General features: G+C 34.7%; 1 protein-coding gene across 4 annotated transcripts in view; it reads left to right on the top strand.

The window, feature by feature from the left end:
* The first annotated feature begins 1,967 nt into the window (after positions 1-1,967).
* LOC116667325 (formin-1-like) overlaps positions 1,968-27,482 on the top strand; it is a 33,167-nt gene continuing 7,652 nt past the window's right edge. For 2 of the 4 annotated variants that reach the window (XR_004324223.1, XR_004324222.1), the window contains exons 1-2: positions 1,968-2,248; positions 27,071-27,295. Coding sequence is in view for 1 of the 4 variants with exons in the window: in XM_032492033.1 (XP_032347924.1) it covers positions 1,987-2,248 (262 nt within the window). In the remaining 3 variants the exon portion in view is untranslated. The remainder of the gene's footprint in view (positions 2,249-27,070; positions 27,296-27,482) is intronic. The other 2 variants (XR_004324224.1, XM_032492033.1) reach the window with 1 other exon arrangement.

Consider the following 27,482-nt stretch of genomic DNA (forward strand, 5'->3'; position numbering starts at 1 on the left):
TGTTTTTCCACAGAGCACAATGAGATGAACTGGAAATAATGGAAAAGCATGGCCAGTCCTCCAAAGACAAGGAAAATGCCAGGTTTCTGGACAAACCTGAGCAGTGAGCATATCATAGCAGCCTGTAGATGGCATCCAGGCTATGGGTGGGCTCTTTCCATTCGGAAAATGCAGTATCTTCTGTGCACACATGTCATGAATAAATGTGAGGATAACTGTGCTTTTCTGCATTGTATTTTACCTCTTAACTTGGCTTTCATCGGGCTTCTATGAAATGCCAGACAGTGGGCTTTCCCAAAATTGGGGAAGACGTCATCTTTGCTTAGAACACCAACAGCATGCACTTTTTGTGATTTTTTATGGTTGTATTTGTTCAAATGCTGTTTATTTGTATGATGCACATTTTCATAGGAACCTCCACTTTGGCAACCTGATAAATCACATTTCTTCAAAAAAAAAAGCCACTTTCTTCTAAACATATGCTAGCTTTTGAATAGTTTTTAACAACTGATTTTTGGAATGAAACAAATCATTTTTTGTAAATGTTACTTATAAAAATGAATCTGAAACAGAGTCTGAGAATGATAACTGTATATGAATAAGAGATTTTTTTGTATTGGTAAATATATCTTATTCAATCCTCCAATAAGTTAAATTTCATTAATTTAAATAATTAAGAAGTAATCTGGATAAAAAGCAATGAAGCAAGAAGCAAGATTCTTTTATAATTTCACAAGAGCTATGCAAAGTCTTCCTGATTTCATTCTTTCTCTATAAAACACATAAAACTATATTTGTATAGTTATACATGTATGTAGTTAGTCCTATTTGTATACCCATGTGGATCCGATCACTCGGAATTAATTTTGCTCAGCGTGCCTATCAGCAGGCATTTACTACATGTTCTGTTAATTGATTCAGGTATTGCTAGTCATTTCACTGATGTACAAGTTAGGAAAGACAAACGAATCAAGTTGCTTACATCATTTTACAGACAATCCTGTTTCTTATAAATATATCACTTTCATTATCATAACTGTGCATATTCTGTATATAGATATGTTAGTAGTATAGAATATATTACTATATGGGTAATCTAATAGGTACATTATAATGTCATGTCAAACTTGATTATAAAGCGATGTTGCTCTTTTTATCAATGGGGGAAAAAGTCCTGACTGATTGAATATTATAGAAAACAAAGCTTGTATTACAGAGGGTGTTTTAAAATATATATTAGGTTTCACACATCCAGATTTTGAGCAATGAAAAAAAATAAAAATTAATATCTCTAAATGTGCCAGAAAGAAGGTGAACATCTTCTTCTTTGCTAGATACGAAACAATTTTACTTTTTTTCTTTAGAACTACACACATTTTGCATTAATGTTAATTTTGGATGCCTGGATGTTAATTTTGACATCTCAGTTGCTAACATGATTAATAATATGTATTTGCATTTTTTAAATCTCCAGCTTATTTGAAATAATACTTAACTTTAAAATTTTCTTAATCCACATACTAACAAGCCTCGGTCAGACTCACTGTTGGAGTGGCACTGTTGGTCCAGCTGTGCAGAAATGCTGGAGAGAGTTTGCCTTTTCAGTTTAGATGGTAGTTATATTTTTAATAATAAAACATAAAAATTAATGAGCTAATTTTCTGATCGAAGAGGGTGAAAACAGGAAAGTGTACACAGTTGAGACCCCACCCTGAAACCGCTGTGCATCCACTTGGAGATTAGGTTGGAACAGTGGGGAACACAAGGTCTTCTGTGCTATTAAGCTAAAGTAACGTGAAACACAGAATTTCACCTTTCATTCTAAATATTCTCATCTAAATATGTGGATTTACTGGAATTAATTTTATTTGACACTGTATATGTAATAATTTGTAAAATCTATTTCTAATTACTTTGGTCTTTCTGCCTAGGACAATAGCAGAGGCCTTTTGTCGTATGTTGTTTCCTATTATCTGCGTAATTTTGATGAGGTCAGACGGTTTTCACAGAGTCATGTTGTGTTGTTCTTTACTGGTAAGCAATTTGACAGTGTGTGTCATTGTTTTGTCACTGCTGCTGTTGTATTCTTCTCAGTTATATGAACACTTTGTTCTTCTTGCTGATCAGAATGCTGGAAAGGAACAGTGTGTGTTTCCACTGCCTGAACCCCAGGACCTCCTTCAGACCTCACAGATGAAGTTTGAAGATTTTCAAAAAGACCTCAGAAAACTAAAGAGAGACCTGAGAGGTAATGTACAGTCTTAAAGCAACTCATGATTGATATTTGTGCATTTTCAATGAGAGGACAGACTTCTGTCACATCGTTGTTAAAAGATAAATATTCCCCCCCCCCACCCCGCCCTTGGTGCACCTGCCCAAGATTTTGTGGCTTGTGAACTTGCCTGGGAAGAAAATGTCTTTTTTCACATATTTGATCAAAAAACACATATATGTGTAATGCTTTATTGTTAGTTGACAAGCCTTATATCAAATCATTTTGAAGAGAGTTTGAAATTCTTTGAATTTGTAAATTGAAAGTAATACATAAAAGCAAATTGTTTACAATTTTTTTTTTTGGTGAAAAAACTCCCTTTCATCCCCTCCCTGCTTTTGATGAAGTACACTTGGCTTACAGTATTATATTAGTTTCAGGTGCACAACTTAGTGATTCAGTTTTTTCATATATTACATACCATACAAAGTTATTACAATATTATTAACTGTATTCCCTATGCTGTACCTTACATCCCTGTGACTTATTAATTTTATAACTGGCAGATTGTACCTCTTAATTCCCTTCACCTTTTTTATTCATCCCTTTTACCTTCTTTTCATGAGGCTTCTTCTTGTTATGGAGTTGAGACACCTCACCTATTTAAGCCTTTTTCTATCTTTTTAAGTACAGACAGGGAGTGACTAAGTTTATGTGAGATTTTCATTTCATGTCTCACTAGATGAGAAGAAGAGGCTTGGTTACTGCTGCCCAGAAACCAAAAAGATGATAAAAAATTTTAAGAGATTCAATCTCAGTGCTGAAGTGTTTATCCAAAGATATTGATCTGTAATCAAATTTATCGAGTTGTTATATTCTGATTACAGATGCTTTTATATGGATTTCAGTGAAAATAGTAACATTATATAATTTGCTTGTAGTTTGTAAACACTTAGCTTATTATAGGCCTGATATAGGATAGGTATTTGCTAGGTGCTGTGGGTACCCAAGGATGCAGCCATCTCTGTCCAGGGAGGTGAAGACTTGTCATCAAGATGCTCCACCTTAGAGTCTCTAATACGAGTGCTCATTGAACCCTAGAATGACTGCCTTGCTTTTTAAAAAAAATAACAACTTAAACTATGTTATGTTTATATAATGCCACATTACTATGCATTTAATTATGATTTCTTAAAGCAATACAAATCCCAAATCATTCATGTATAGTGTTTATCATATTTCAAAATTTTGCCAGTTATCTTGATTTGCTTATGAAATTCCTCTCTCTCCTGCTGTCTCTCTTCCCCCACCCCAACCTCTGATGTAGTGCTGGACATTTCTGGGTTATCTGGAGAATATTTAACACTTCAATCAATTCAGTCTTGCAAAGCAGGATTTCATAGTTCACAAATGATTTTATAAACAAGTGTCATGGTGAGCTCATTAACAGGGGATTTATGTTTACTTTGGTTGGTGCTGCACTTTGGAATGTTACCTCATTTACTTTTCATATCTACATGCTTCCTTGCTATAGTTACATAAGGTCATGAAAATTCTCACATTTCTAACTCTCAAGACTCAGAGCTAAAAAGGGAGAACTAACACCCACTGGGAAAAGGATTTGGAAAGGGCGGGTAGGCAGCACCGATGACAGTTATTTCCTCCTGCACGTCTGTCTTCTCAAGCAATGATCACTTATTGAAGGAGCATCTTAGAAATTTCTGAGTGACTCAGAGGGTTAAGAAGGTGATGATCTTAACACCAAGGGTTTATACTTTATATTGGGTTAAGAAGAACTTTTCTGAATGGTCCGTCCCCTCAACTAGCACCTGTTGAATCTATCCAGTACCGCATTTCTCAAGTTTGTCCATAGGCTGTTACAATTTGGTGCCCTAGAAATGGCGGATTTCATGGCTAAATGAGTATGAGAACTGCTGGGCTAAGATAAGCTGGGAGGAATTTCCAGGGCCCTCTGGACAAAGGGCGGCAGCAGTTCCCAGCTCACTTGACCACAGGGCACTTTTCCCACAGCGTGTCTGGTAGGTGCTGTAGTCGGCGGAACTCAATTCAAGAATCGGAAATCTGCTACCCTGTTAGTAACAGAAGCACGGCGTGTGCCTCAGAGGAGCTTACAGTAGAGGTGGGGAAATGAAGCTTTAGGTCATGAAATAGTCTCATTACATGTTACTGTTCTTCTAAAATGAGATCAGCTTGAATGGCCATTGACAAGGCTGTCAAACTCTGAGTGATCTTTAAAAAACTGAAAAAAATCAGAACGAATTATGCCTCTTATTTTTTGCTTTTCCAAAAATTTCTTTTTCATAAAAATGATATGTTTTGTGACACAAGGAAGGAAATCTTGTGATCTGGAATTTAAATTCCATTTCTAGGAAGGATCTAGCATGAAGGCAGCATTCCATATCAAGAAGGCGTAGAATAAAACTGCCTCATGTCCCTTTATGGAATGAGATGGGTATAAATATACATTGATTTGAGTAAATAGGAGTCAAATAGGAGGTTATTTTGGATACAATTACTTTAAATGAATATCTGCCTTGATAAATGTACCCTAATAATGATCTCTTTTAAGTGATCAAACTAGGTAATTCATTTCCGAAGATTCAAATATCCTGTCAACTTTTTTTTAAGAAGCAACATTTTTAAAGAAGACTTAGAAAATTAGATTATATATGTAGAGAATTTGTCCCAATATTTTTCAAATAATAAATATCTCAAAGACTTTGGCTACTTATAATAAGGAAAATAGAATAAACAGTGTGATTAGTTTGATAAAGACAGATAAGCTGTCAGCCCTAAGTCACCCATCTTCTGGCTCTATCACTGTTTCTTCTTCCAGACTTAATTTTTGTTTCTTGGAAAGTCTAAGAAATAGTGTGTTATGGCTCAGGCACATATAGTAAGACAACTGAATCTCATTTTAGCATTTTATAAGAGCATCCGCTGTGTTTGGTATGTATATTGTTCCCATGCTTTCTCCAGCTCCCCAGGGAGCTCCCTGGCTTCCTGAGCTCAGTGACGTGTAGTTGGTTTATCAGCCTGGTCAGCTTGTGCCTCTTCTGACTGTAAACAGTTCTTGATGCCGTCGTGCCCCACGGTGGCTTCTGTTCCCTTGCCTTTCTTGGGTAGAAATCATTCCACTCGCCACACGACTCAACATGAACAGAGCATTGAGTAGTTAAGTTCCTGGAACTGGGCACGAATGTTCTCATTCACATTCTTCCTTGTACCTCCTGCCCTCCCCCACCTTCAGTATCTGACTTGAAAATATTTAAAATTCATTACCTATCATTTCAAGTTGAAATAATGTCTTTGTCCAGACATATACAGGAAAAATCAGCCCATAAACTTATTTGTATTGATTTATATTTGTTTGGAACACTTATATTTATAATTGTATATGTCTGATTTTATTTATTTTTGTTTGAGAAATGAAAAAATGATGTTATAAACTTAATTCAAATGCAACCAGTAGCTTTTTTAAAATTACTTCTTATTATGATTTTAGAATGAGTAACATTTTAGTATGGAACATCAGACAACATTGAAAAATGTAGAGAAGAAAATATATTTATTTTTATCAATGGAAATAATCAATAAACTATTTGCAGTAGGAACAGAGAACAGTTTTATTTGAGCCAATCTGAGGATTGTATCCTGGGAGACAAAGAGTCAAGAGGCACTTGGATTGTATTCTGCCAAACCACAAATGGGGAAGGATTATAAAGGCAAAAACTGCAAAATTACATATGTTGTTTGTCAAGAATTAGAATTGGAGCTGGCAAGAAGTAAAGGTATTTGTTAAGCAAAGATTGGTCCAAAATAGTTGCATAATTACAAGGGGAGACCTTGAGACCATGAGGTAACAGCTAGCAACTACTAGCAGATATTGTTCTGAGAGTGACCGCTGGTGTCCTTGAGTTTGCTACAGTGCAGAAAATTCAAGTTTTTGGTAATATAGGAACGTATCTATAATGACAACACAAACAGAGGGAAAGGTATACCATGTTCTGGGATTGGAAGAATTAGTATTGTTAATATGACCATACTACACAAGGCGGTCTACAGATTCAATGCAATCCCTATCAAAATACCAAGGGCATTTTTCACAGACCTAGAATAAATTATTAAAATTTGTGTGGAAACACAAAAGAATACAAGTAGACAAAACAATCTTAAGAAAGAGGAACAAAACTAAGGGAATCATGCTCCCAGAGTATACTACAAAGCTATAGTAATTAAAACAGTATGGTACTGATCCATTTTGATTCTTGAATGCACTTTTTTCTTTAATAGTTAAAGCAGATGTACAGTGCATGTTTGAAAGCCTCAAAACAGTCTGTTGTAGCTAGCATAAACTTTAAGCCAAATCATGTATAAGCCAGAATGACTTATCCATATTTCAGTATGTGAAAATTTCTTCCATCATCTGTCATCCTGTAGTCCAATATCATAAGGTTAATATTTTGGTATGTTTTTATCTAGTATGTGTATATGTTGCACATGCATGAATTATTCCAGTGACACCATGATGCATACAATTTTTGTAATTTTTGTCCATTCTTACATTTTCTGCTCTATAGTTGGATAATATATTTATGTTTACATTATGTCTTTTTTCTGGCTTTCTATTATCTTAAAATTTTGTCAACATTCTCTCCCTGACTCCTGTAATACATTTTGAAAGCTATAGACAGTATTACTATTAATTTGTTGGCTGATCTTAATTATTAACATATTTTCTGAATGTATATAGTTTTAAAACATGCCATAAATTTACTCAATATATTTACCTTCCCAAATAAGATGAAACTTTTAGAACATTCTGACTAATAATTAACTACTCTTTTCTTTCTTCTGTTTTTCAGACTTTTACTAGTATCATTTTTCTTTTAAAAATTACTGATATTTTATAATCCTTAAATAATAACATTTACCAACATATTTAATCACTCTGCCACCACTTTTGCATCCCATTTTTCCCTTCTCATTTGGTTGTTTGCTCAGTGAGGCTTGGTGGGCGTTAAGTTCTGAGTCTGGAAATGACTGCAAAAAATTGTCTTTCTTATTTTTGAATGACCAGTGTGCTGGACATAGAATTGTAGATTGACACATTTTCATCAATATTTTGAAGATACTGTTTTTCTTCTGCCATCTCTTATCTGATAAATCTGTTTTCAATCTGTCATTCTTTTGTAGATAATGTCTTTTATTTTTGTTGACTTTTGTATTTTCTCATCCTTATTCATCTTTGGCTTTGCTTTAATATATGTAGTATGACTTTATTTATTTGTTTATTTGTCTGTTTGTTTGTTTGTTTATTATCTTTCCCTGTACTTAGAACTTTTATTTTAAAGACTGATGTGTACCTTAATGTTTCAAGAATTCTTGACAATTACCTTTTCATATATTGATCAGTTTCTCCTCTTTTCCTGAAATTCCTCTTAGAAGGGTATCGGAGCCATTTGGTCCAACACTCTATGTCTCCTAACTTGTCTTTTATATTTTTAAAACCTACCCCACTCCTTTTGCTATAACCTTCATGTATTTCTCAACAATGTCTTCCAGTTCATTAACTCTCTCTATAACTCTGTCCAAACTGATGTTAATATTTTCAATGCAATTATCTTAAAATCATAATAACTTTTTGTTTCTTAAGATTTATAATATGTTTTTTTTTACCATATCTATGAAAATTTTATTTGGATTTTCTATAATTTTTGTTTCATCTTTCATTTGTTAATAGCTGTAAGCTTTGTTTCTACTCATTAGTTTTCTTTAAGGTATTAAAATGTAGATTTAAAACAGGTGTCAGATGTCAGAAGTTTACAGCCTGCAGGCTGTTTGTAAAGTTCAATTGGAACATAGCCATATACATCCAATCATTTATAAATTATCTATGATTGCTTTTGTGTTACAACTGAAGAGTTGAGGAGTTTTGACAGATACTGTCTGTCAATCTGTTTGTCCCTTGCTCTCTCCTGTCCCCTGACCCCACACATCTGCACTCTCTTAATTTTTTCAATTATTTTGACTTAGCCTGCCTGAAAGTCCTGCCATGTGGACATGTTAGGTTATTGCAGATTCAGACATCAAGTTAGTGAATGACTTGGCTCAGGACTTGCCTGGAAAGCTTATCTGTCTGCTGTTGCTGCTCTAGACACACAGCTGTGTATGGACCATATCTCTTTTCACCCTCCTTTCATGAGTGGAGCCCAGTCACAGCTCTGGGTTTCCAGTAGTGAGACCAGTTCCATTCCCTGCTGTGTGACGTCTCACCCCACCAGTTTCCATGTAAGCCAAGATCTTTACCTTCTCCTCCATGTGCACACTCCAGTGACCTCTCACCTCCACATTATTTATTAACTTAGGCTTTTCTGCTATTTCTGGTCCAAAGAGATATTAACATTTTTTGTAAAGCACATTGTGTTGGTTTGATTTTCTCTTTTATGTTCCCATTCATTGCTATGTGTTTTCAGCAGAAGAAAGGCTCAGCCTATGAATTCATCATTCCTTTTGACTGGACATCTGTATTCACCTTTATACATGTTTTCCCACTGAAAATTATACCATGAGCATTTCCTATGTCATTTACTATAATTCAAAAACTGTTTAAGATAGTTTCATAATAATCCATCTTATCATTGTGCTGTAATTTAGTAAGTCATTAGATTGTTATAAGAAATTAGACTCCAATTTTCCCTGCTGTTAAGAAATATTGTGTTGAACATCCTATTGATAGCTTTTTTTTTTTTACTATATTTCTGATTATTTCCTTAATATAGATTATTTAAATTATAAATACTGGATCAGATTTGATGGGCATTTTTTAAGATTCCTGGTACTTTTATTACCAAAATGCTTTCTAGAAAGGCAACTTAAGAATTTAAAGGGTGGTTTGTCTCCTAAAATAGAATTGAATAATAAAAATTTATGACATTTATATCAGTAAGGAATCTCAGAGATATTATTGTCTAACATCTATCATTCAATAAGTGTTTTATTAAATTAATATAAAATAAAAAATAAAAACATAGACCCTTCCTTCATAGTTCATAGACTAGTAGAGACTGATGGCTATATGAGTAACCAGTACCCAGTATAAAGGTATTTCGTTAGTGATATAAATAAAATACTATAGAAACACAGGAGAGGAATGATTAAATATACTTGTAGAATTATATTTAAATTGGATTTTGAAAAGTAACCAATAAAGTGACAAGAAATGGATGGTGAAACCTGATACAGCTAGAACATAAGGTGCTGAGGGACATGGAATCAGAAGATGGCAAGCCATCTTTGCAAAGGGTCTTAAGGGCCTGCTGAAGAGTTTGGACTCCATTGGGCAGTCACTGCTTAGCCACGGGAATGCTTCTAGGCCAGGATGCAGTGCACTCAGATAGGCTTTTCTGAAAGGCCATCATGAGGCACTTGTGAATGATGGTTTAGAGGGGAGACTTGAAGCTGGAGACCTGCTAGTCAGATATTCTGGTGCAAGCTAAGGACCCTGGGTTAGGATGAAGAGGAGAAGGGGATCTGGGAGTCCTTGGAGATGTACTGAAGCAAGATTCTAACCAAACAGATACACAGGGTAAGGAAGAAGGAGAGGTAAGATGACTCTTTAATAGCCCGTATAGCTGGTTGGATTTCCCAGAAGGGAATCCAGGAGGAATGAATAGTCCAGATATACCCCTGTATTCATGGAATGCAGTAAACATAAGATGAGAAGGTTTTCTGATCATGCAAACCACACAAGTTTATATACTTTAGAAGGGGTTAACATTTTATTCCAAATCAATATCCAGCCACTGAGGAATTCTGTTCAGGGAATTGGAGTGATATGATTTGTGTCTTGAAAATATTGCTTTGACAAGCATAGAATTTCAGAGACCAGTTAGTAATGAACTCAAATAAAAGATGATAGTGAAAAAAAAAAAGATGATAGTGATTTTGACAAAGAAGGGAGACAAAAGTGATGCAAAGAACTTTAAAAAAAAAAAGATTCTAATTTGAGGGCCAGTGAGGTTGATATAAAGTAACTATTTAAATGTACAAGGTAATATATTAGTACTTCTTAAAAATTTTTTTATCACTCCATAATTTCCTCCAGGTGAAAGACTTTAGGTTACTATAAAGTTTTTCTGTTTGAGATGTTTAAATAACTTTAAATAGGCTTTGAAAGATACATTTTAATTTGTCATACTTTTTCCAAAGTTAGTAAACTTTAATCATCTTTCTCTCTCTCCTGAATTTCCCTCCCCTTCCCTGTACCAATATGCACATGTTCTCAATTCAGATAAACATTTTCTGGATGTTTAGACTTTTCATGCTGTAAATCTCTTGACTCTCCATTGCTTTCAGTGGTAACTTTGCTAGTAGAAGGGAGAGTTAATGAGAAGAAAATCAAGTCATTGGTCATTTACTTTTAAGATTTATGCCATTTATTCCCATTAGAAAAAAATAGTAAAGTTGCATTTCCTCATTTTCACTAACCACTTGCTTTTCTGACCTGACTGCCTTGAGAAAACCACAGTAATTAAAGGTGGTTATTTGACATTTCAAGTGAAGATTTATTTTATTTTAGAAATTATCCCTGATTGTGTTACAGTGTGTACTTTGCAAAAATGTTTTCTTTTCATGCAATAATCAACTTAGATTAATTCATAGCCATAAGATGCTGTCTCACACAGGAACGCAATAAACAAATTATCAGGTGAATATAGTCTTCACATATGTAGTAAACTGTCACCATGGGATTCAAGTCATTTACAGTAATCTCTTTGTGAATGTTTCATTCTCTGTGACTGAGGTGCTGTGATGATTTCTTTTTCCATTTTCAATTTGTAAACCCCTGTTCACCCTTTGTACTCAGCTAGAGAGACTCTTCAGTAAAGCTGTCTGGATGAACTTGCCCTGCAGGAGAACATTGATAAAAATACACTGGTTGCTTTATAAGTAGACATTTACAGAGGTAAATGACAGCATGTTAAAAGTGAGGGTGTAAGTATCAATACCTTTTCAAATTACACCAAAATACTACCGATTAATATCTTTTTAAAAAATTTAAAAAGTCAGAGAATGTGAAATATTTTAAAAAATATGGATTAGTGAGATCTCTTTTACATTGATAGTGGAAATATAAATTAACACACTTTCTTGGAAAAATATCTGGCAATATTTCACTAACTTTTTAAAATCCACATTCTCTGACCCAGCTTTTGGTCCCTAGATTTATATACCAGTGCAGAGGTGACCAGGCTAACTACATTTATAGCAGCAGCAACCAAACCCCTCAGATATTTTTCAATAAAATAATTGCTGAGTAAATTAGTATCTTCTCTCAAAAAGCATCTGTTGAAGAGTGAAACTAATTGCACTACATTTATCTGCATTAAAAATATATAACTCTTATTAATACAATCTTAAGAAAAAACAAGGCATGGAAAATACAAACAGTATGATTTCAATTTTCAAAGTTTATATATCTATATAACTTATTTAGGGATAGCAAGGGGATGAAAAAGACAACCTTGAAGGTAGTGGTTGCCTCTGGGCCTGAGGGTGGAATGTAAGGAGCATATGGGACTCTTCCAAAATACTAGTTCTGTGTCTTAAGTTGGAAATTGGGTATATGTTATATACATGTTATATATGCTCCTCTGTTCATATATATCTTTAATCATTGTATTTAAGAAGAAATAAAAATAGGTAACCATCCAAGAATCTATCTGAATTAGAGTTGAGATGTAATCATCTGGTCTTACTAATTTAAAATGTGTGACAATACAGCCTTTTTTTATTGTTTATGATGAAATTATATAGCTTAGCAAATTCAAGCGTAAACACAATTAAGGACCATGTGAAATTTAATTAAAAGAACAAACTATGTTTAAGAAGACTTCAAATATATGTTTGCAGATGAACAGTACTATATATAAAACCATTTTTGGGGAAAGAGTAACTTGAAAAACTAGCAAGTTATCTGGTGAACAGTTAAAACAGATATTCTGAATAAGCAATAAATAAAAATAAATTAAATACTAGTACCAGAAAGCTGTTAAGTACTTAGAAAAATATAATCCATTAAATTAATAGATTATTGTTTTTACTAGTTCTGAGTGAAGTCAGAGAAACAGAAACCATATTTGTTAGTGTAATGGAAATCATTTTACACAGGTAATTTTGTTACCACATGTTAGAGCAAAAAGGGACTCTCAGGTAAATATTGGGAGCAGCCATCATGCCTAGGGCTAGAGGAATGACATGAAGAGGTTGGAGTTGTCCAGCAACCTAGCACGTGAGGGAGAGCGTTCTGTGGGGCTCAGACCCAGACGTCTGTGGAGATGATGCTGCCTGTGCAAACAGTGCCCGAGGAGCTCAGAGAATGAGCCTCGCAGAGCTGAGCCTGGGAGCTTTGAGGAGGTGGTACTGACTGGGCTGGTACTTTGGAGGGTGCTTTGATGCTGGGTTTGGGCCTGTAAAACCAAGCCGGAACGGGAGCCACCTGCTGATTCGTGAGAAGTGTCTGGGAGCAGAGCTCACCAGAGCAGCAAATCCCCTAGCTTCCCGTCCCCTCCTCCAACCCCTCTCTTCCCTTCTCCTCAGTGAAACCTGTCAGGGAGCCAGATGGCAAAGGACAAAGGTAATTGTTTGACTCCCAGCACCAGCATCCCAAGCCTTAGGAGTTTGGGACTAAGAGGCAAAATCTTAATAACTTACTACTTATTTCATTCTTTTTTTCTTTTTTATTGAAGTGTAGTTGATTTACAATGTTGGGTTTGTTTCTAGTGTACAGCATAGTGATTCAGTTATATACACACACACGTATATATGTTCTTTTTCATTAGAGGTTACTGCAAATTATTGAATATAGCTCCCTGTGCTCTACAGTAGGACTATGTTGTTCATTTATTCTGTATATAGTTGTTTGTATCTGCTAATCCCAAACTCCCAATGGATCCATTCTCCCTCCCTTTCCTCTTTGGTAACCATAAGTTTGTTTTCTATGTCTGTGAGTCTCTTTCTATTTTTAATTCTTTAATTTACATTTTTATTTCCATTATTCTAATGTAACCCCACCTGTCTCTCTTATGGTTCTTAAAGTTAAGAATAAATGGAAGAAATGCATCACTTGTGGAGATACTTAAACCATACTGTACCTTGTCTTCTCCTGGTTAACATTTCTTCGTGTTATTTTTACACTTTATTTAGTCCTTTCATTGTTGCTTTGTAGACAGCCTCACAGATGACCATACCCATTGCTAAAACTCTGAAAAGTAAAAGTCAGAACAGAGCACGGATGGAGGATTCTGACCAGTGTCTGGAGCAGTAGAAAGGCGTTGAGCTTGTTTGAGTAGCACACCTCACGTAGCCATAATCCACATCCTCTTCGGTTTTAATAATAGTTACTTGTTAAGTCAATTATCCATGTGATTTGCAGGTCATTCTTATTATACCTCTGCCACCTTCCTGTGATACCTGTGGTCTTGGTTTCTGTATCTTAAAACTGTGACACAACATTGTAAAATGACTGTAACTCAATTAAACTGTTAAAAAAAAACCCTCTGAATGTATATACGTTGGAACTCATGGTTTCTGATAAGCCTTATCAATTTTCCTAAGAAATCGATAATTTCACAAAAACATCTAAAGTTCTTGTGCAGTGTTCTGAAAGTTGCAACTTCACTGAGATTTCTTTTTTCAAATTTTTTACTCAATAAACATTGGTCTATAACATTATATAAGTTTCATGTGTACAACATTGTACTTCTAATTCTTGGTGCCCTACAGTGACCTCGTCACCAAAAATACTTTCCATGTGTCACTATCCAGTTGTCCCACCATTACCCATTTTGTCCTTCCCCTCTGGTAACCACTACTCTGTTCTCAGTAGCTACATGTTTATTTTTAGTAGGTTTGGTTTATTCATATATTTTGCTTTTTTGTTTGCTAGTTTCTTTTTTATATTCCACATATGAGTGAAATCATACAGTATTTGTTTTTCTGCACTGACTTATTTCACTTCACAGAACACCCTCAGGATGCATCCATGTTGTTGACTAGGGTGAAATTTCATCTTTTTATGGCTGAGTAATACTGCATTGTGTATATATGTACCATATCTTCTATATCCATTCATATATTGATGGGCAATTAGGTTGCATCCATATCTTGGCCGTTATAAGTAATGCTAGTGAACTAAGGGTGCATGTATCTTTTTGAATTAGTGTTTTAGTATTCTTAGGATAAAGACCCAGAAGTAGAAAAGGTGAGTCATATGGTAATTCTATTCTTAATTTTTTGAAGAATCTCCCTGCTGTTTTCCGTAGCAGCTGCATGAATTTACATTCCCAGAAACAGTGCGTGAGGTTTCTCTTTTCTCCACATTCTTACCAACACTTGTTATTTCCTATTTATTTGGTAATAGCCATTCCGATAGGAGTGAGGCAATTGTGGTTTTGATTTTCATTTCCCTAATAATTAGTGATGTTGAATATCTTTTGAAGAGTCCATTGGCCTACTGTATCTTTTCTTTGGAAAAATGTCTGTTCAGGTCTTCTGCCCATTTTTAATTGGGTTGTTTGGTTTTTTATGTCGAGTTGTATGAATTCTTTGTATATTTTGGATACTAACCCCTTATCAGATATGTCATTTGCAAATATATCCTGCCATTCAGTAAGCTGCTTTTTGTTTTATTAATATTTTTCTTTATTGTGCAAAAGCTTTTGAGTTTAATGAAGTCCAATTCATTTATTTTTGCTTTTGTTTCCCTTGCTTGGTATTACCAAAAGAATGTTGGTAATAGCAATGCTCAAAGCATAGTGCCTGTGCTTTCTTTTAGCAGTTGATGGTTTCAGGTCTTACATTGAAGTTTTTAACCCATTTTGGGTTGATTTTTGTGTATGGTGTGAGATAGTGGTCTGGCTTTCTTTCTTTTTTTTTTTTTTAAACCTGGCTTTCCAGTTTTTCCAACACCATTTATTGAAGAGACTCTGCTTTCTCTCCATTGTATGTTCTTTTCTTCTTTGTCAGAAATTAATTGCACATACATGTGTGAGTTTCACTGTGGGCTTTCAATTCTGTTACACTGATGTATGTTTCCATTTTTCTGCCAATACCATGCTCTTTTGATTACTATGTTTTTGTAATACAGTTTGAAATCAGGGCACGTGAAGCAAATAACAGTGGTGTCTCTTTCAGTTGATGGGTGTTGCTCATTGCCATTTGCTTGTGTGGAACATTCACTAAACTCCTTCATGTCGGTGAAAACCCGCTGGATCCAATACTTATTCCAGTTCCAGCATTGGTGCATTTCAGAATTGGAAGACTTTGGGAACTGTAGTGACAGAACTACTCCAGAAGCTCTGAAGGAGTCTCTGAGGTTTCTAGGCCAGTCAGAGATGCCTGCATTTACACTTCAAGGCATTATTTAATGACTTTTAGGGGCAGTATGTGGTCTAGCCCCTGGCCAGTATTATAATGATCCTGTGAAAGCTTCTGGGATAGTCATGTCTGCCTTTGGTAAGCATTATCACCTAGTCCTAGAAGTATGATTTTACTATACCCTTAGAAAATGTCAGAAGCTTCACTTTGAATAAGTTAATATTTGTAGTGTATTGGTGTACATTGCATAATATTTTCAGTTTTATGTAAATTGAAACTTTGATACTCAAGGCATAGTACTATTTTATGTGTAGATTTTAATCAAAGAATTCATTTGTACAAGTCCTAAATGTTAAAGGAACCTTTTAATTTTTAAAAATATTATGGTTAAGGATGGACATATTTAAAGAATTCTAGAACCATATGTGAAATATTATGAGCATTTTCGTGGTAAGAATGTTTTAATTTTATTGTAAGATGTTGTGTCTGTCATCTTAAATATGGCTTAAATCAGTGAAGGAATAACTTTTTACAACCACTTTAGGAAAGTTGAATGTTTTTACTTATTTAGAAGAGTTGAGCTTGTAAATAATCTTTCATAATATGCCTTCCCAGTGTGTCTGCTGTCACTCTGAAGTGGCAGCCACACCATCAGTTAAAGAGATACTTGTCTCCGCAGCTACAGAACCTTCAGCCTGTAAAACTTACATCAGAAGCAGATGAAAGCCAAGCCTTACAATGTCTGTGAGGCGTGTTTGACAGTCCTTAACTCTAAACCAGGAGTTCTGTAGCAGCGCCCTGGCCTCGGGTCCTTTGGTTAGAATTAGTACAATTCCAGATTAGACAAACTGGGACTTCTTGTTATTTACTATTGTTATTGTTTGTATATTCCGTTTTATTTTGATGTAACTCAAGCTTAGAGGAAAGTTGCAAATGGGACTTGGAAATCCTACATTTTGTTTACCTGGACAACCAGTTGCCTAATTTTCCTATTTCCCATTTTTTCTGCCATTCCCTCCCTCCTGCCCCTCACATACAGACCTGTATGTATGTGTGCTTGTATGTACATATGCAGGTGTGCATGACTTTTTTCCTGAACCAACCGCCAGCAAGTCAGAGATATCACAGTCCTTTACCCCAAATACTTTAGTGTATATGTTCTGAGAACGGGGATGTCCTTTGACATGTACACAGTATAATGATCAAATTGGACAAATTTGACATCGATCAATTATCTAATCCACAGCCCACATTTAGAAGTGTTCTTTATAGCTGTTTTTGCAGATCTAAGATCACACATCGCGTTTAGTTGTCACATCTCCTGAGGCCTCTTGAACCTGTGGCAGCTCCACAGTCTTTGTCTTTCTGACGGTGCCATCAGGGCGCGCACAGCGGCTTGTTTTGTACACACACGTCTCTTCTTCTGGGTTTGTCTGCCGAGCGATCCGTGTCCTGTCTGTTGGCTGACTTGTGTCCGAGGGCTGTCGGTCTCATTCCTGCTAATGAGGATAAACACTTTGGTCACTTTGTCTAGGTGGTGTCTGCCTGTTCCTCCACTATGAAGTTATGTTTTTTTCCATTTAGAATCAGTAAATCACTTGTGTGGTGATTCTTTGAGGGTATCTAAATACCCTGTCCTCATCCTCCTTCACCCACTAGACTGAGCATCTGTTAAAACTTCTAACTTCCTTATTCCTTCTCTGTTGGTTGAAGCTTGTCATTCCTGTGTATACATTTCTTTAAAACAAGCTTGGTATACCTTTAATTCCATTTTAAGCTACTTTGGTCTTTAATGTTTTATGAGAGGCATTCATCAGTATTAACTAATTAATTATAGTTATAGCTTATAGGAAAGGTTAAGTTTATAGGAAAACCCAGTTTACCTTTCCTTGTAGTCTCTAAGTCTCATCTTTAGAATTCCTGTAAACTTCTACAATTTATTTTGCCTTCCTATGAAAAGTTCTGAGCTCATGGTAATGTTTATTTAACAATTTGTTTATTCTCGGAAATCAAAAGTTGTTCCCATGAAGAGCCATATGATTTGGAAAGGGAAATGGCTAGAAATAGTCCTATCCTATTTTCAGTAGGAAACAGTCTTTAGTAAGTGACACATTATGTCATGATTCATCACATTAATGTATTCAAAAAGCAGCATTATTTTGAAAAATTAAGTTGGATTTATGCATGGACTTAGGTATAGAGCTCTATTGTTGAGTATCAAAATTCCTTAAGACCTTTCCTTTGGCTACTTTGCTGATGGTTGTAATTCAGAACAGGCACAGTGATGGAAATATAAATAGAACATTTTTGATTTTGTAGATACTTTTTTTCATTTCTTTTCTCATAGTATAGGTGACGCATGATCCATTTTAGTGGCAGAAGTATGTGAATATCTTATATATGTACCTTAGAAGGAAACATGTGGCAAAACATCTATTTTCAAGCGGGACCACGTTGCCTTCTGAAGTTAGGGGAAAGCAAATGTCCAACACCGAGAAGTGTTGTGTTTTGTGATGCTTTTACCTTTTTTGATTGCATTGTTGACCATTAAAAAGATAAATATTTAGAAAATGGGAGAATATATATATTTTTTATTGAAGTATACTCGATTTACAATGTTGTATTAATTTTTGATATACAGCATAATGATTCATTTACATGTGTGGTATATATATAAATATATATATAAAATCCTTACCATATTCTTTTCCAGTATACATTACTACAAGATATTGAATATAGCTCCCTGTGCTATACAGAAGAAATGTGTTGTTTATCTACTTTATATATAGTACTTAGTGAGTGCAAACCTCGAACTCCCAATTTATCCCTTCTTTTACCCCCTGGTAATCATAAATATGTCTGAATCTGTTTCTGTTTTGTAAATAAGTTTATTTGTATCTTTTTTAAAGATTCTACATATAAGCGATATCATGTGGTATTTTTCTTTCTCTTTCTGGCTTACGTCACTTCGAATTACAATCTCCAAGTCCATCCATATTGCGGCAAATGGCATTTTATTCTTTTTATTGCTAAGAAGTATTCCATTGTATAAATATACCACAAATTCTTTATCCATTCATCTGTCAAGGACATTTAGGTTGTTTTCATGTCTTGGCTATTGTAAAGAGTGCTGCTATGAACATTGGGGTGCATGTATATTTTCAAATTAGAGTTCCCTCTGTATGTATGTCCAGGACTGGGATTGCTGGATCATGTGGTAAGTCTATTTTTACTCTTTTGAGGAATCTCTATACTATTTTCCATGGTTGCACCAAACTACATTCCCACCAACAGGGTAGGAGGGTTCCCTTTTCTCCACACCCTCTCCAGCATATATCATTTGTGGACTTTTGAATGGTGGCCATTCTGACTGGTGTGAGTTGATACCTCATTGTAGTTTTGATTTGCATTTCTCTGATCGTTAGCAATACTGAGTATTTTTTCATGTGCCTATTGGCCATTTTATGTCTTCATTGGAGAATTGCTTGTTTAGGTCTTCTGCCCATGTTTGGATTGGGTTGTTTGTTTTTTCCTTATTAGGTTGTATGAGCTCTTTATATATTATGAAAATTAAGCCCTTGTCAGTCTCCTCTTTTGCAAGTATTTTCTCTGAATCCATATGTTGTCTTTTTGTTTTGCTTATGTTTTCCTTTGCTGTGCAAAAGCTTATTAAGTTTAATTAGGTTCCATTTGTTTATTTTTGCTTTTATTTCTATTGCCTGGGTAGACTGCCCTAGGAGAACATTGCTGAGATTTATGTTGAGAATGTTTTGCCAAAGTTTTCTTCTAGGAGATTTACGGTGTCTTATGTTTTCATCTTTAAGCTGTTTTGAGTTTATTTGTGTGTATGGAGTGAGGGAGTGTTCTTACTTCATTGATTTACATGCAGTTGCCCAGCTTTCCCAATACCACTTCTCAGGAGATGATTTTCACTGAATTTGCCCCCTTTGTGGAAGATTCATTGACCATAAGTCTATGGATTTATTTCTGGGCTCTCTATTCTGTTCCATTGATCCATATGTCTGTTTTTGTGCCAGTACCACACTGTTTTGATTACTGTAGCTCTGTAGTATTATACGAAGTCTGGGAGGGTTATTTCTCCAGCTCCGTTCTTTTTCTTCTGTACTGTTTTGGCAATTCTGTCTCTTCTGTGATTCCATATGAATTTTAGGATAATCTGCCCTAGTTCTGTGAAATCTGTCCTGGGTAATTTGTCAGGGATCACATGAAATCTATACATTGCTTTGGGCAGTATGGCCATTTTAACAAAAATTCTTCTAATCTAAGAGCATGGGGGTATCTTTCCATTCCTTTAAGTACTCTTTAATTTCCTAATCAATGTTTTGTAGTTCTCTGTGTACAAGTCTTTCACCACCCTGATCAAACTTGTTCCTAAAGTATTTTATTTTTGGGGTATGATTTTAAAAGGATTGTTTCTTTTCTTTTGTGTTGTTTCATTGTAAGTGTAAAGAAATGTGACTGATTTGTGTATGTTACTCTTGTGTCCTGCTACCTTGACAAATTCTTTTATTAGCTCTAGTAGTTTCTGTGTGGCGCCTTGAGGGTTATTTATATATAGTATCATGTCATCTGCATATAGTGGCAGTTTTACTTCTTCTCTTCCAATTTGGATCCCTTTTATTTCTTTTTTTGTCTGGCTACTATGCCTAGGAATTCCAGGGCTGTGTTGAATAGAAGCAGTGAGAATGGGCATCCTCTTCTTGTGCAGATTTTAATGGGAAAACTTTGAACTTTTCACCATCGAGTATTATGTTGCCTGTCAGTTTGTCATAAATAACTTATATTATGTTGAGATATGTTCTCTTTATACATACTTTGGTAAGAGTTTTTATCATAAACAGGTGTTGAATTTTACCAAATGCTTTTTCCACATCGATTTAGATGATCATGAAAATTTTCCCTTTTCTTTTGTTGATGTGGTGTGTCATGGGGATTGATTTGCATAAGTTGAACCAGGCTTGTGTCCCTTAGATGAATCCAACTTAATCATAGTGTGTGATATTTTTAGGTGTTGTTGGATTCTCTTTGCTGATATTTTGTTGAAAAGTTTTGCATCTGTGTTCACCAATAATACTGGTTTATAGTTTTCTTTTTTGGTAGAGTCTTTGTCTGGTTTTGGTATCAGGGTGACGGTGGCTTCATAGAATGAGTTTGGCAGTTTTCCCTCCTTCAGTCTTTTGGAAGAGCTTGAGAAGGATTGGTATGAGTTCTTTGTATGTTTGGTAGAACTCCCCAGTGAATCCATCTGGTCCTGGACTTTTGTTTGCAGGGAGGTTTTTTTATTGTTGATTCGATTTCCCCTCTAGTGATCTGTCTGTTCAAATTATCCTATAACTATTTTGGTGAGAATAATCATTATGATTTTTTTAAATTGATGTATATTTAATTTAGAATGATGTATTAGTTTCTGGTATAGAGCAAAGGGGTTCAAGTATATATATACACACTCTAATATATATGTATATATATATTCTTTTTCAAATCTTTTCCATTATAGGTTATTACAATATATTTAACATTGTTCCATATGCTATACAGCAGGCCCTTTTGTTTATATATTTTATTTACCGTAGTGTGTATATATTAATCCCAAAATTCTAGTTTATTCCTCCCCCCACCATTTTTCCCTTTGGTAACCATTATTTTTTTCTGTGTCTGTGAGTTTAATTCTGATTTGTAAACAAGTTCACTTTTGTCATTTTGTTTTAGACAGCACTAATCATATCATGATATAACATTTGTCTTTCTCTGTCAGACTTATTTCATTTAATATAATAATCTCTAGGTCCACTTGTGTTGCTGCAAATGGCATAATCTCATTCTTTTTATGCTTGAGTAATATTCCATTGTGTGTGTGTTTGTGTATATATATATATATATATATATATATATATATATATATATATATATATATATATATATAACATCTTTATCCACTCATCTGTTGATGGACATTTAGGTTGCCCCCATATCTTGGCTATTGTAAAGAGCGATGCTGTGAACACTGGGGGGCATGTGTCCATTTGGGTTATAGTTTTACCCAGATACATCCCCAGGAGTGGGATTGCTCAGTCATATATTAACTCTGTTTTCAGTTTTTTCAGGAACCTCTGTACTCATCTCCAAAATGACTGCACCAATTTACATTACCACCAACAGTGTAGGAGGGTCCCCTTTTCTCCACACTCTCTCCAGCATTTATTCTTTGTAGACATTTTAACGATGGCCATTCTGACTGGTGTGAGGTGACACCTCATTGTAGTTTTGATATGTAGTTCCCTAATAATTAGCGATATTTTAAATCTTTTCATGTGCCTGTTGGCCATCTGTGTGTCTTCTTAGTGAACTGTCTATTTAGGTCTTCTACCCATTTTTTGATTGGGTTGGTTGTTTCCTTTTATATTAAGTTGTATGAGCTGCTCATATATTTTGGATTTAATCCCTTGTCAGCCTCATCATTTGCAAATGTTTTCTCCCATTCTGTCCGTTGTCTTTTCACTTTGTTTATGGTTTCCTTTGCTATGCAAAGCTTTTAGGTTTAATTAGGTCCCATTTGCTTATGTTTGCTTTTATTTCCATTACGCTAGGCACTGTTGGGGAAAAAAAAGTTATTGCTGTGATTTACGTGCCTATGCTTTCCTCTAGGAATTTTAGAGCATCTTGTCTTATGCTTAGGTCTTTAATCCATTTTGAGTTTATTTTTGTTTATGGTGTTAAGAGATGCTCTAGTTTCATTTTTTACAGGGAGCTGTCCAGTTTTCCCAGCATAGCATTTATTAAAGAGACTGTCTTTTCTCCATAATATATTCTTACCTCCTTTGTCATAGGTTAATTGATCAAATGTGTGCACTTATTCCTGGGCTTTCTCTTCCATTCCATTGGTTTTTGTGTCTGATTGTGTACCATTATCATCCTATTTGATTGGTGACAATTATTTTTTGAATGTTTTGAGACTTCATCCATGAACGTTATGGACCTGGGCTTTTCTTGTTAGGAAGTTTTTTATTCTGATTTCAATCTTCTTCTTTCTTATTGGGCTGTTTAGCCTCTCTATTTTTCTTTATTCAGAAAAAAAGGTAGGATGGTAGGATGTATGAGACTAAGAACTTACCCATTTCTTGTAGGTTCTCTAATTTGTTGTTGCATAACTGTTCACTTTTTGAGGCATCTGTTGTAATTTCTCTTTTTTTTTTTTAATTTCTGATTTTATTTATTTGAGACTTTTCACTTTTTCACAGTCTAGCTAAAGTTTTCTCTGTGTTGTTTATTTAAAAAAAAAAAAACCAAAACCTCAATTTTGTTGATTTTTTTGACATTTTGATTTCTCTATTTTCTTTGTCTCTGCTCTAGTCTTTAGATTTTCCTTGCTTCTAACTTCAGGTATATTTTGTTCTCATTTTCTAGTGTCTAAGTGTAAAGCTTGGTCATTTATTTGAGACATTTCTTCTTTTTATAATATAAGAAATTATCCATATAAACATCCTGCTTTTGCTGCATCCCATAACTTTTGGTAAGTAGTGTTTTCATCTTTTTTAGTCTGTGGGCATTTTTAACTTTCCCTTTTGATTTTGTCTTTGACACTTTGTTGTTCAAGGGTGTGTTATTTAGCTTCCATGTTTTGATAATTTTTTATCAGTTTCCTTGCTGCTATCAATTTCTGCTTTGTCTCTGTTGTGGCCAAAATAGATATTTGGAATGTTTTTAAACTTCTTAAAATGGTTACGTCTCATTTTGTGACCTGGCGTATATTTTATCATGGGGAACATTCTGTGTGTGCTTGATAAACATGTGTATTTTTCTGCTATTGGGCAGAAACTTCTGTATATGTTAGTCAGTCTTGTTTGCACTACAGTGTATTCAAGTCCACTGTTTCTTTATGAACTTGCTATCTGGATAAACTATCAATGACTCAAAAGTCAGGCATTGAAGTCTCCTATTACTGTTATATAGCAGACAGTTTTTCCTTTCTAATTTGCCAGCATTTGTTTTAAATATGTATTTGCTCTGATATTTGGTGTATATATATATGTACAACTGTTTATCTTCCTGTAGAATTGACCCATTTATCTTTATGTAATGGCATTATTTTCTTTTAGAGGCAGTTTTTCATGTAAAGCTGATATTTTCTGATATAAATATATCCACTTCTGCTTTCTCTCAGTTACGTATGCATAGTATATAAATTTCCATTGCTTCACTTTTGGTCTGTTTGTCCCTAAATCTAAAGTGAGTTTCTTGAAGACAGGATTCAGTTGGCTTTATCTTTCTATTGGGGAGTTTCATTCACTTCCATTTAAAGTAAGTATTTATAGGAAAGGTTTTGAGCTTGCTGTTTTGCTAACTGTTCCCTGTCCTGCATTCTTTATACCTCTTCTTTTTTGCTGTCTTATTTTGTGTTTAATGACTGTTTTTGCATGGATAACTTTTGATTCCTGTATCTTTTTCAGTTGTAAAAATGATGTAGGCAGTTATATTGGAATTACCAAGGTTCTTAAATAAAATGTCTTATAACATTTTATATAAGAAATGGCTTATTTTAAGCTGGTAACAACTGAACTTCACTTGTATAAAATAATGATAAAGTTTACCTTTTCACCGCTCATATTATATGATATTGCATATATATTTTAAATATCTATGTTATATATAATACATTTATATCTGTTTTCATGATGTTTCCATTATTCTACATATGAGTGATCTTATATACCAGTTGTCTTTTATTTCCAAATTATCTCATTTACATAATGTGCTTAAACTCCATTTCTGTTTTAGCAAATTGGAGAATATCCTTTCTCTTGGATGCATACTGTCCAATTGTGCACATTCCACATACTTTTATTCATTCATCTGCTGATGAATGGCATTTGGGTTTCCGTAATTTTGGCTGTTGTACATAATGCTGTAAACATGGGCATGCATACACTTCACCAAAATTCACATCGAAGTTCTCATATCCTTTGGGTATATATATGCAGAAATGGAAACGTTAGATTGTATGGTGATTTATTCTTAATTTTTTCGCTAAAGTCGTATTGTTTTCCAAAGTGTTTAGACTATTTTACAGTATAAACAACAATTTGTAAGGTTCTCTTTTCACCACATTCTTGCCCCACCTGTTGTGTCTTCTTGATGATAGATATTCTAACAGGTGTGAAGTCATATCCCATTTTGGCTTTGGTTTGCATTTCTCTGATCAATAGAGATATTGAGCATCTTTTCATGTGACTTTTGGAGCTCTTTGCAAAAATATCTATTTATTTATTCTGTTTTTTTTAATTGAATTGGTTGGGTTTGTTCCTTGGTCTTGTTTTTATGTTGTATGAGTTTTTACATATTTTGGATATTAATCTATTCTTGAATACACATTTTCAAAAATTTTCTCAAATTCTGTAGTTTATCTTTTTTGAATTTTTAATTGTTCTTTTGTGGTGCAAAACCTTTTGAGTTTGATGTGGTCCCATGTGTTGATTTTTGCTTTTGCTATTTGTGTTTTTGTCATTATGTCAAGACAAATCCTTGCAAAAAGCAATATCAATGCAGTTGTTTAGGATGTGTTCTAGGAGTTTTATGATACCGGTGTTTAATCCATTTTGAGTTAATTGTTTGCGAATGGTGTGAGACAGGCATTCAATATTTTTATTGCATGCATTTGTGTAGTTTTCCCCTGCACCTTTGTTGAAGTGCCTATCTTGCCTCATTGGGTGTTCTGGGTTTTCCTGTCTAATATTAGTTGACCATATATAGCCAGATTTAATTCTGGCATCTCCTATTCCATTTGTCCATGTGACAATTTTTTTTGACAGTACCATATTGTTTTTAGTAGTGTGGGTTTGTAGTATAGTTTGAAGTCAGGAAGCATGATACCTCCATGCTTCCTTTCCTTCTAAGGACTGCTCTGGCTCCTGAGGGACTTACGTATTTACACACAAATTTTAAAACTCTGCTATTTCTGTAATGATTGCCTTTTCTATGTTGATTTGGATTGCAGTGAATTTATAGATAGCTTTGGGTAGTATGGCCATTTTAATAGTATTAATTCTCCAGATCTACATACATAAAGGGTGTTTTTTTTTTTTTTACTTTTTTTTGTACTTATTTCAGAAAGTTTGTAGTTTTTGTTGTATAAATCTTTCACTTCCTTGATTAAATTTACCCCTATGATATTTAATTTCTTAAAGTAATCTCTCTACTCATTATTGGTTTTGTTCATTTGTTTTGTTTTCTTTTCATTTGCTGTTCTGAATGAGGTCATTTCCTTTATGTCTTTTTCAGCTGCTGCATTATTAATACGAAACAATATATCTGGTTTCTGTATGTTGATGTTTGTATCCAGCCGCTTTTTTGAACTCATTAGGCAATTCCAACAGTGCTTTATTTGGCTCATTGGGATGTAAGATCATATCAGCAAATAGTTATGATTTTATTTCTTTGTTTCTGACTTGGATGCCTTTTATTTCTTCATCTTGCCTAATTACTCTGTTTAGGACTTTCAGTACTATATCTATTGATTAGAAGTGGTGAGAGTAGGCATCCTTTTTTTTTCATGTTATTAGAGGACCCACTTTCAATTTTTCTTCACTGAGTATATTGCTACCTCTGCTTTTGATATATATTCCCTTTATGATTTTGAGGTATTCTTAATTTGTTAAGGGTTTTTATTATGAAAGGCTGTTGCATTTTATCAAATGCTTTTTCTGCATCAACTGAGATGGTTGTTTTAACTCTTCAGTTATTGATACAATATTTTACATTTATTGACTTGCATATGTGGAACCATCCCTGGATCCCAGGGTGAAATCCCACTTGGGTAATGTGTATACTCCTATTAAGATGTACTTGAATTTGATTTGCTACTATTTTGTTAAGAAATTTTGTATCTACATTCCTCAGTGATACTGCTCTATAGTTTACTTGTGGTACCCTTATTTACTTTTGGTATTCAAGTAATTCTTGCTTTGTAGAATTAGTTTGGATGTGTTCCTTGTCCCTTGATATTTTTGAGGAATTTGAGAAGAATGTGTATTAATTCTTCTTTAAATGTTTGGAAGAATTCTCCAGTGAAGCCGTCTGATACTGGGATTTTGTGTTCTGGTAATGAGTAGTTCCCCCCACCTTTTTTTCCCAAAGTCTCACTGTAGCATACATTTTTGGCTTCTCTTACTAGAAGTGATTTGTTACTAAGAGTGGGAACATGTAAAAAAAAAAACAAAAAGCTCATGGAGGGAAACAAAAGGGAGTGCTACTCAGTAGTAGGAAGATGTGTGTTTGGGGCTTGGGTTTTGGATGTGCCCACATACCAATAGGTAAATCCTAGTTTGGGGATGTGGTCCCAGAAGCCAATGGGATGACCTTTGGGATCATCCAAGGGTGAACAGGAGGGTATTCATTCAGTTTTTTTGTCTGCCTTCTTCCCTTTCATTCCTCTCCCAGTGTGGTGCAATCTCTCCTATGGAGAGAAACAGATCCTTCCAGCTGCAGCATGCACAGCTGACCTCTGACTCCCCAGCTTCCCCTTCCACCTGCTTTCCCAGAAAGGCTGAGCTGTCTGTCCCACTGCCGCCTGCTGCTTCCACTTGTGCTGCTGCCACTGTCACTGCCACGCCCCTTCTCTCCAGTACATGCTGAGGTCCCGTCCAACTCTTTGAGGATCTGTAGGTGAGTGGCTCCCTTGTATGCTGTGTAGAGGAACTTTTTTTGGTTATGGATGTACCATTCTTTTTGTATCGTAGGAGAAAAAACAAAATGTACAAATCTCACTGCCGTGATGCTTATGTAACTTTTCAGTTTGGTCTTTTAAAAGTATTTTCTTTCTACATTTGAACTTCTCACTTTGCTTATGTGT

Source organism: Camelus ferus, chromosome 11, assembly GCF_009834535.1.
Source record: "Camelus ferus isolate YT-003-E chromosome 11, BCGSAC_Cfer_1.0, whole genome shotgun sequence".
Lineage (NCBI taxonomy): Eukaryota > Metazoa > Chordata > Mammalia > Artiodactyla > Camelidae > Camelus > Camelus ferus.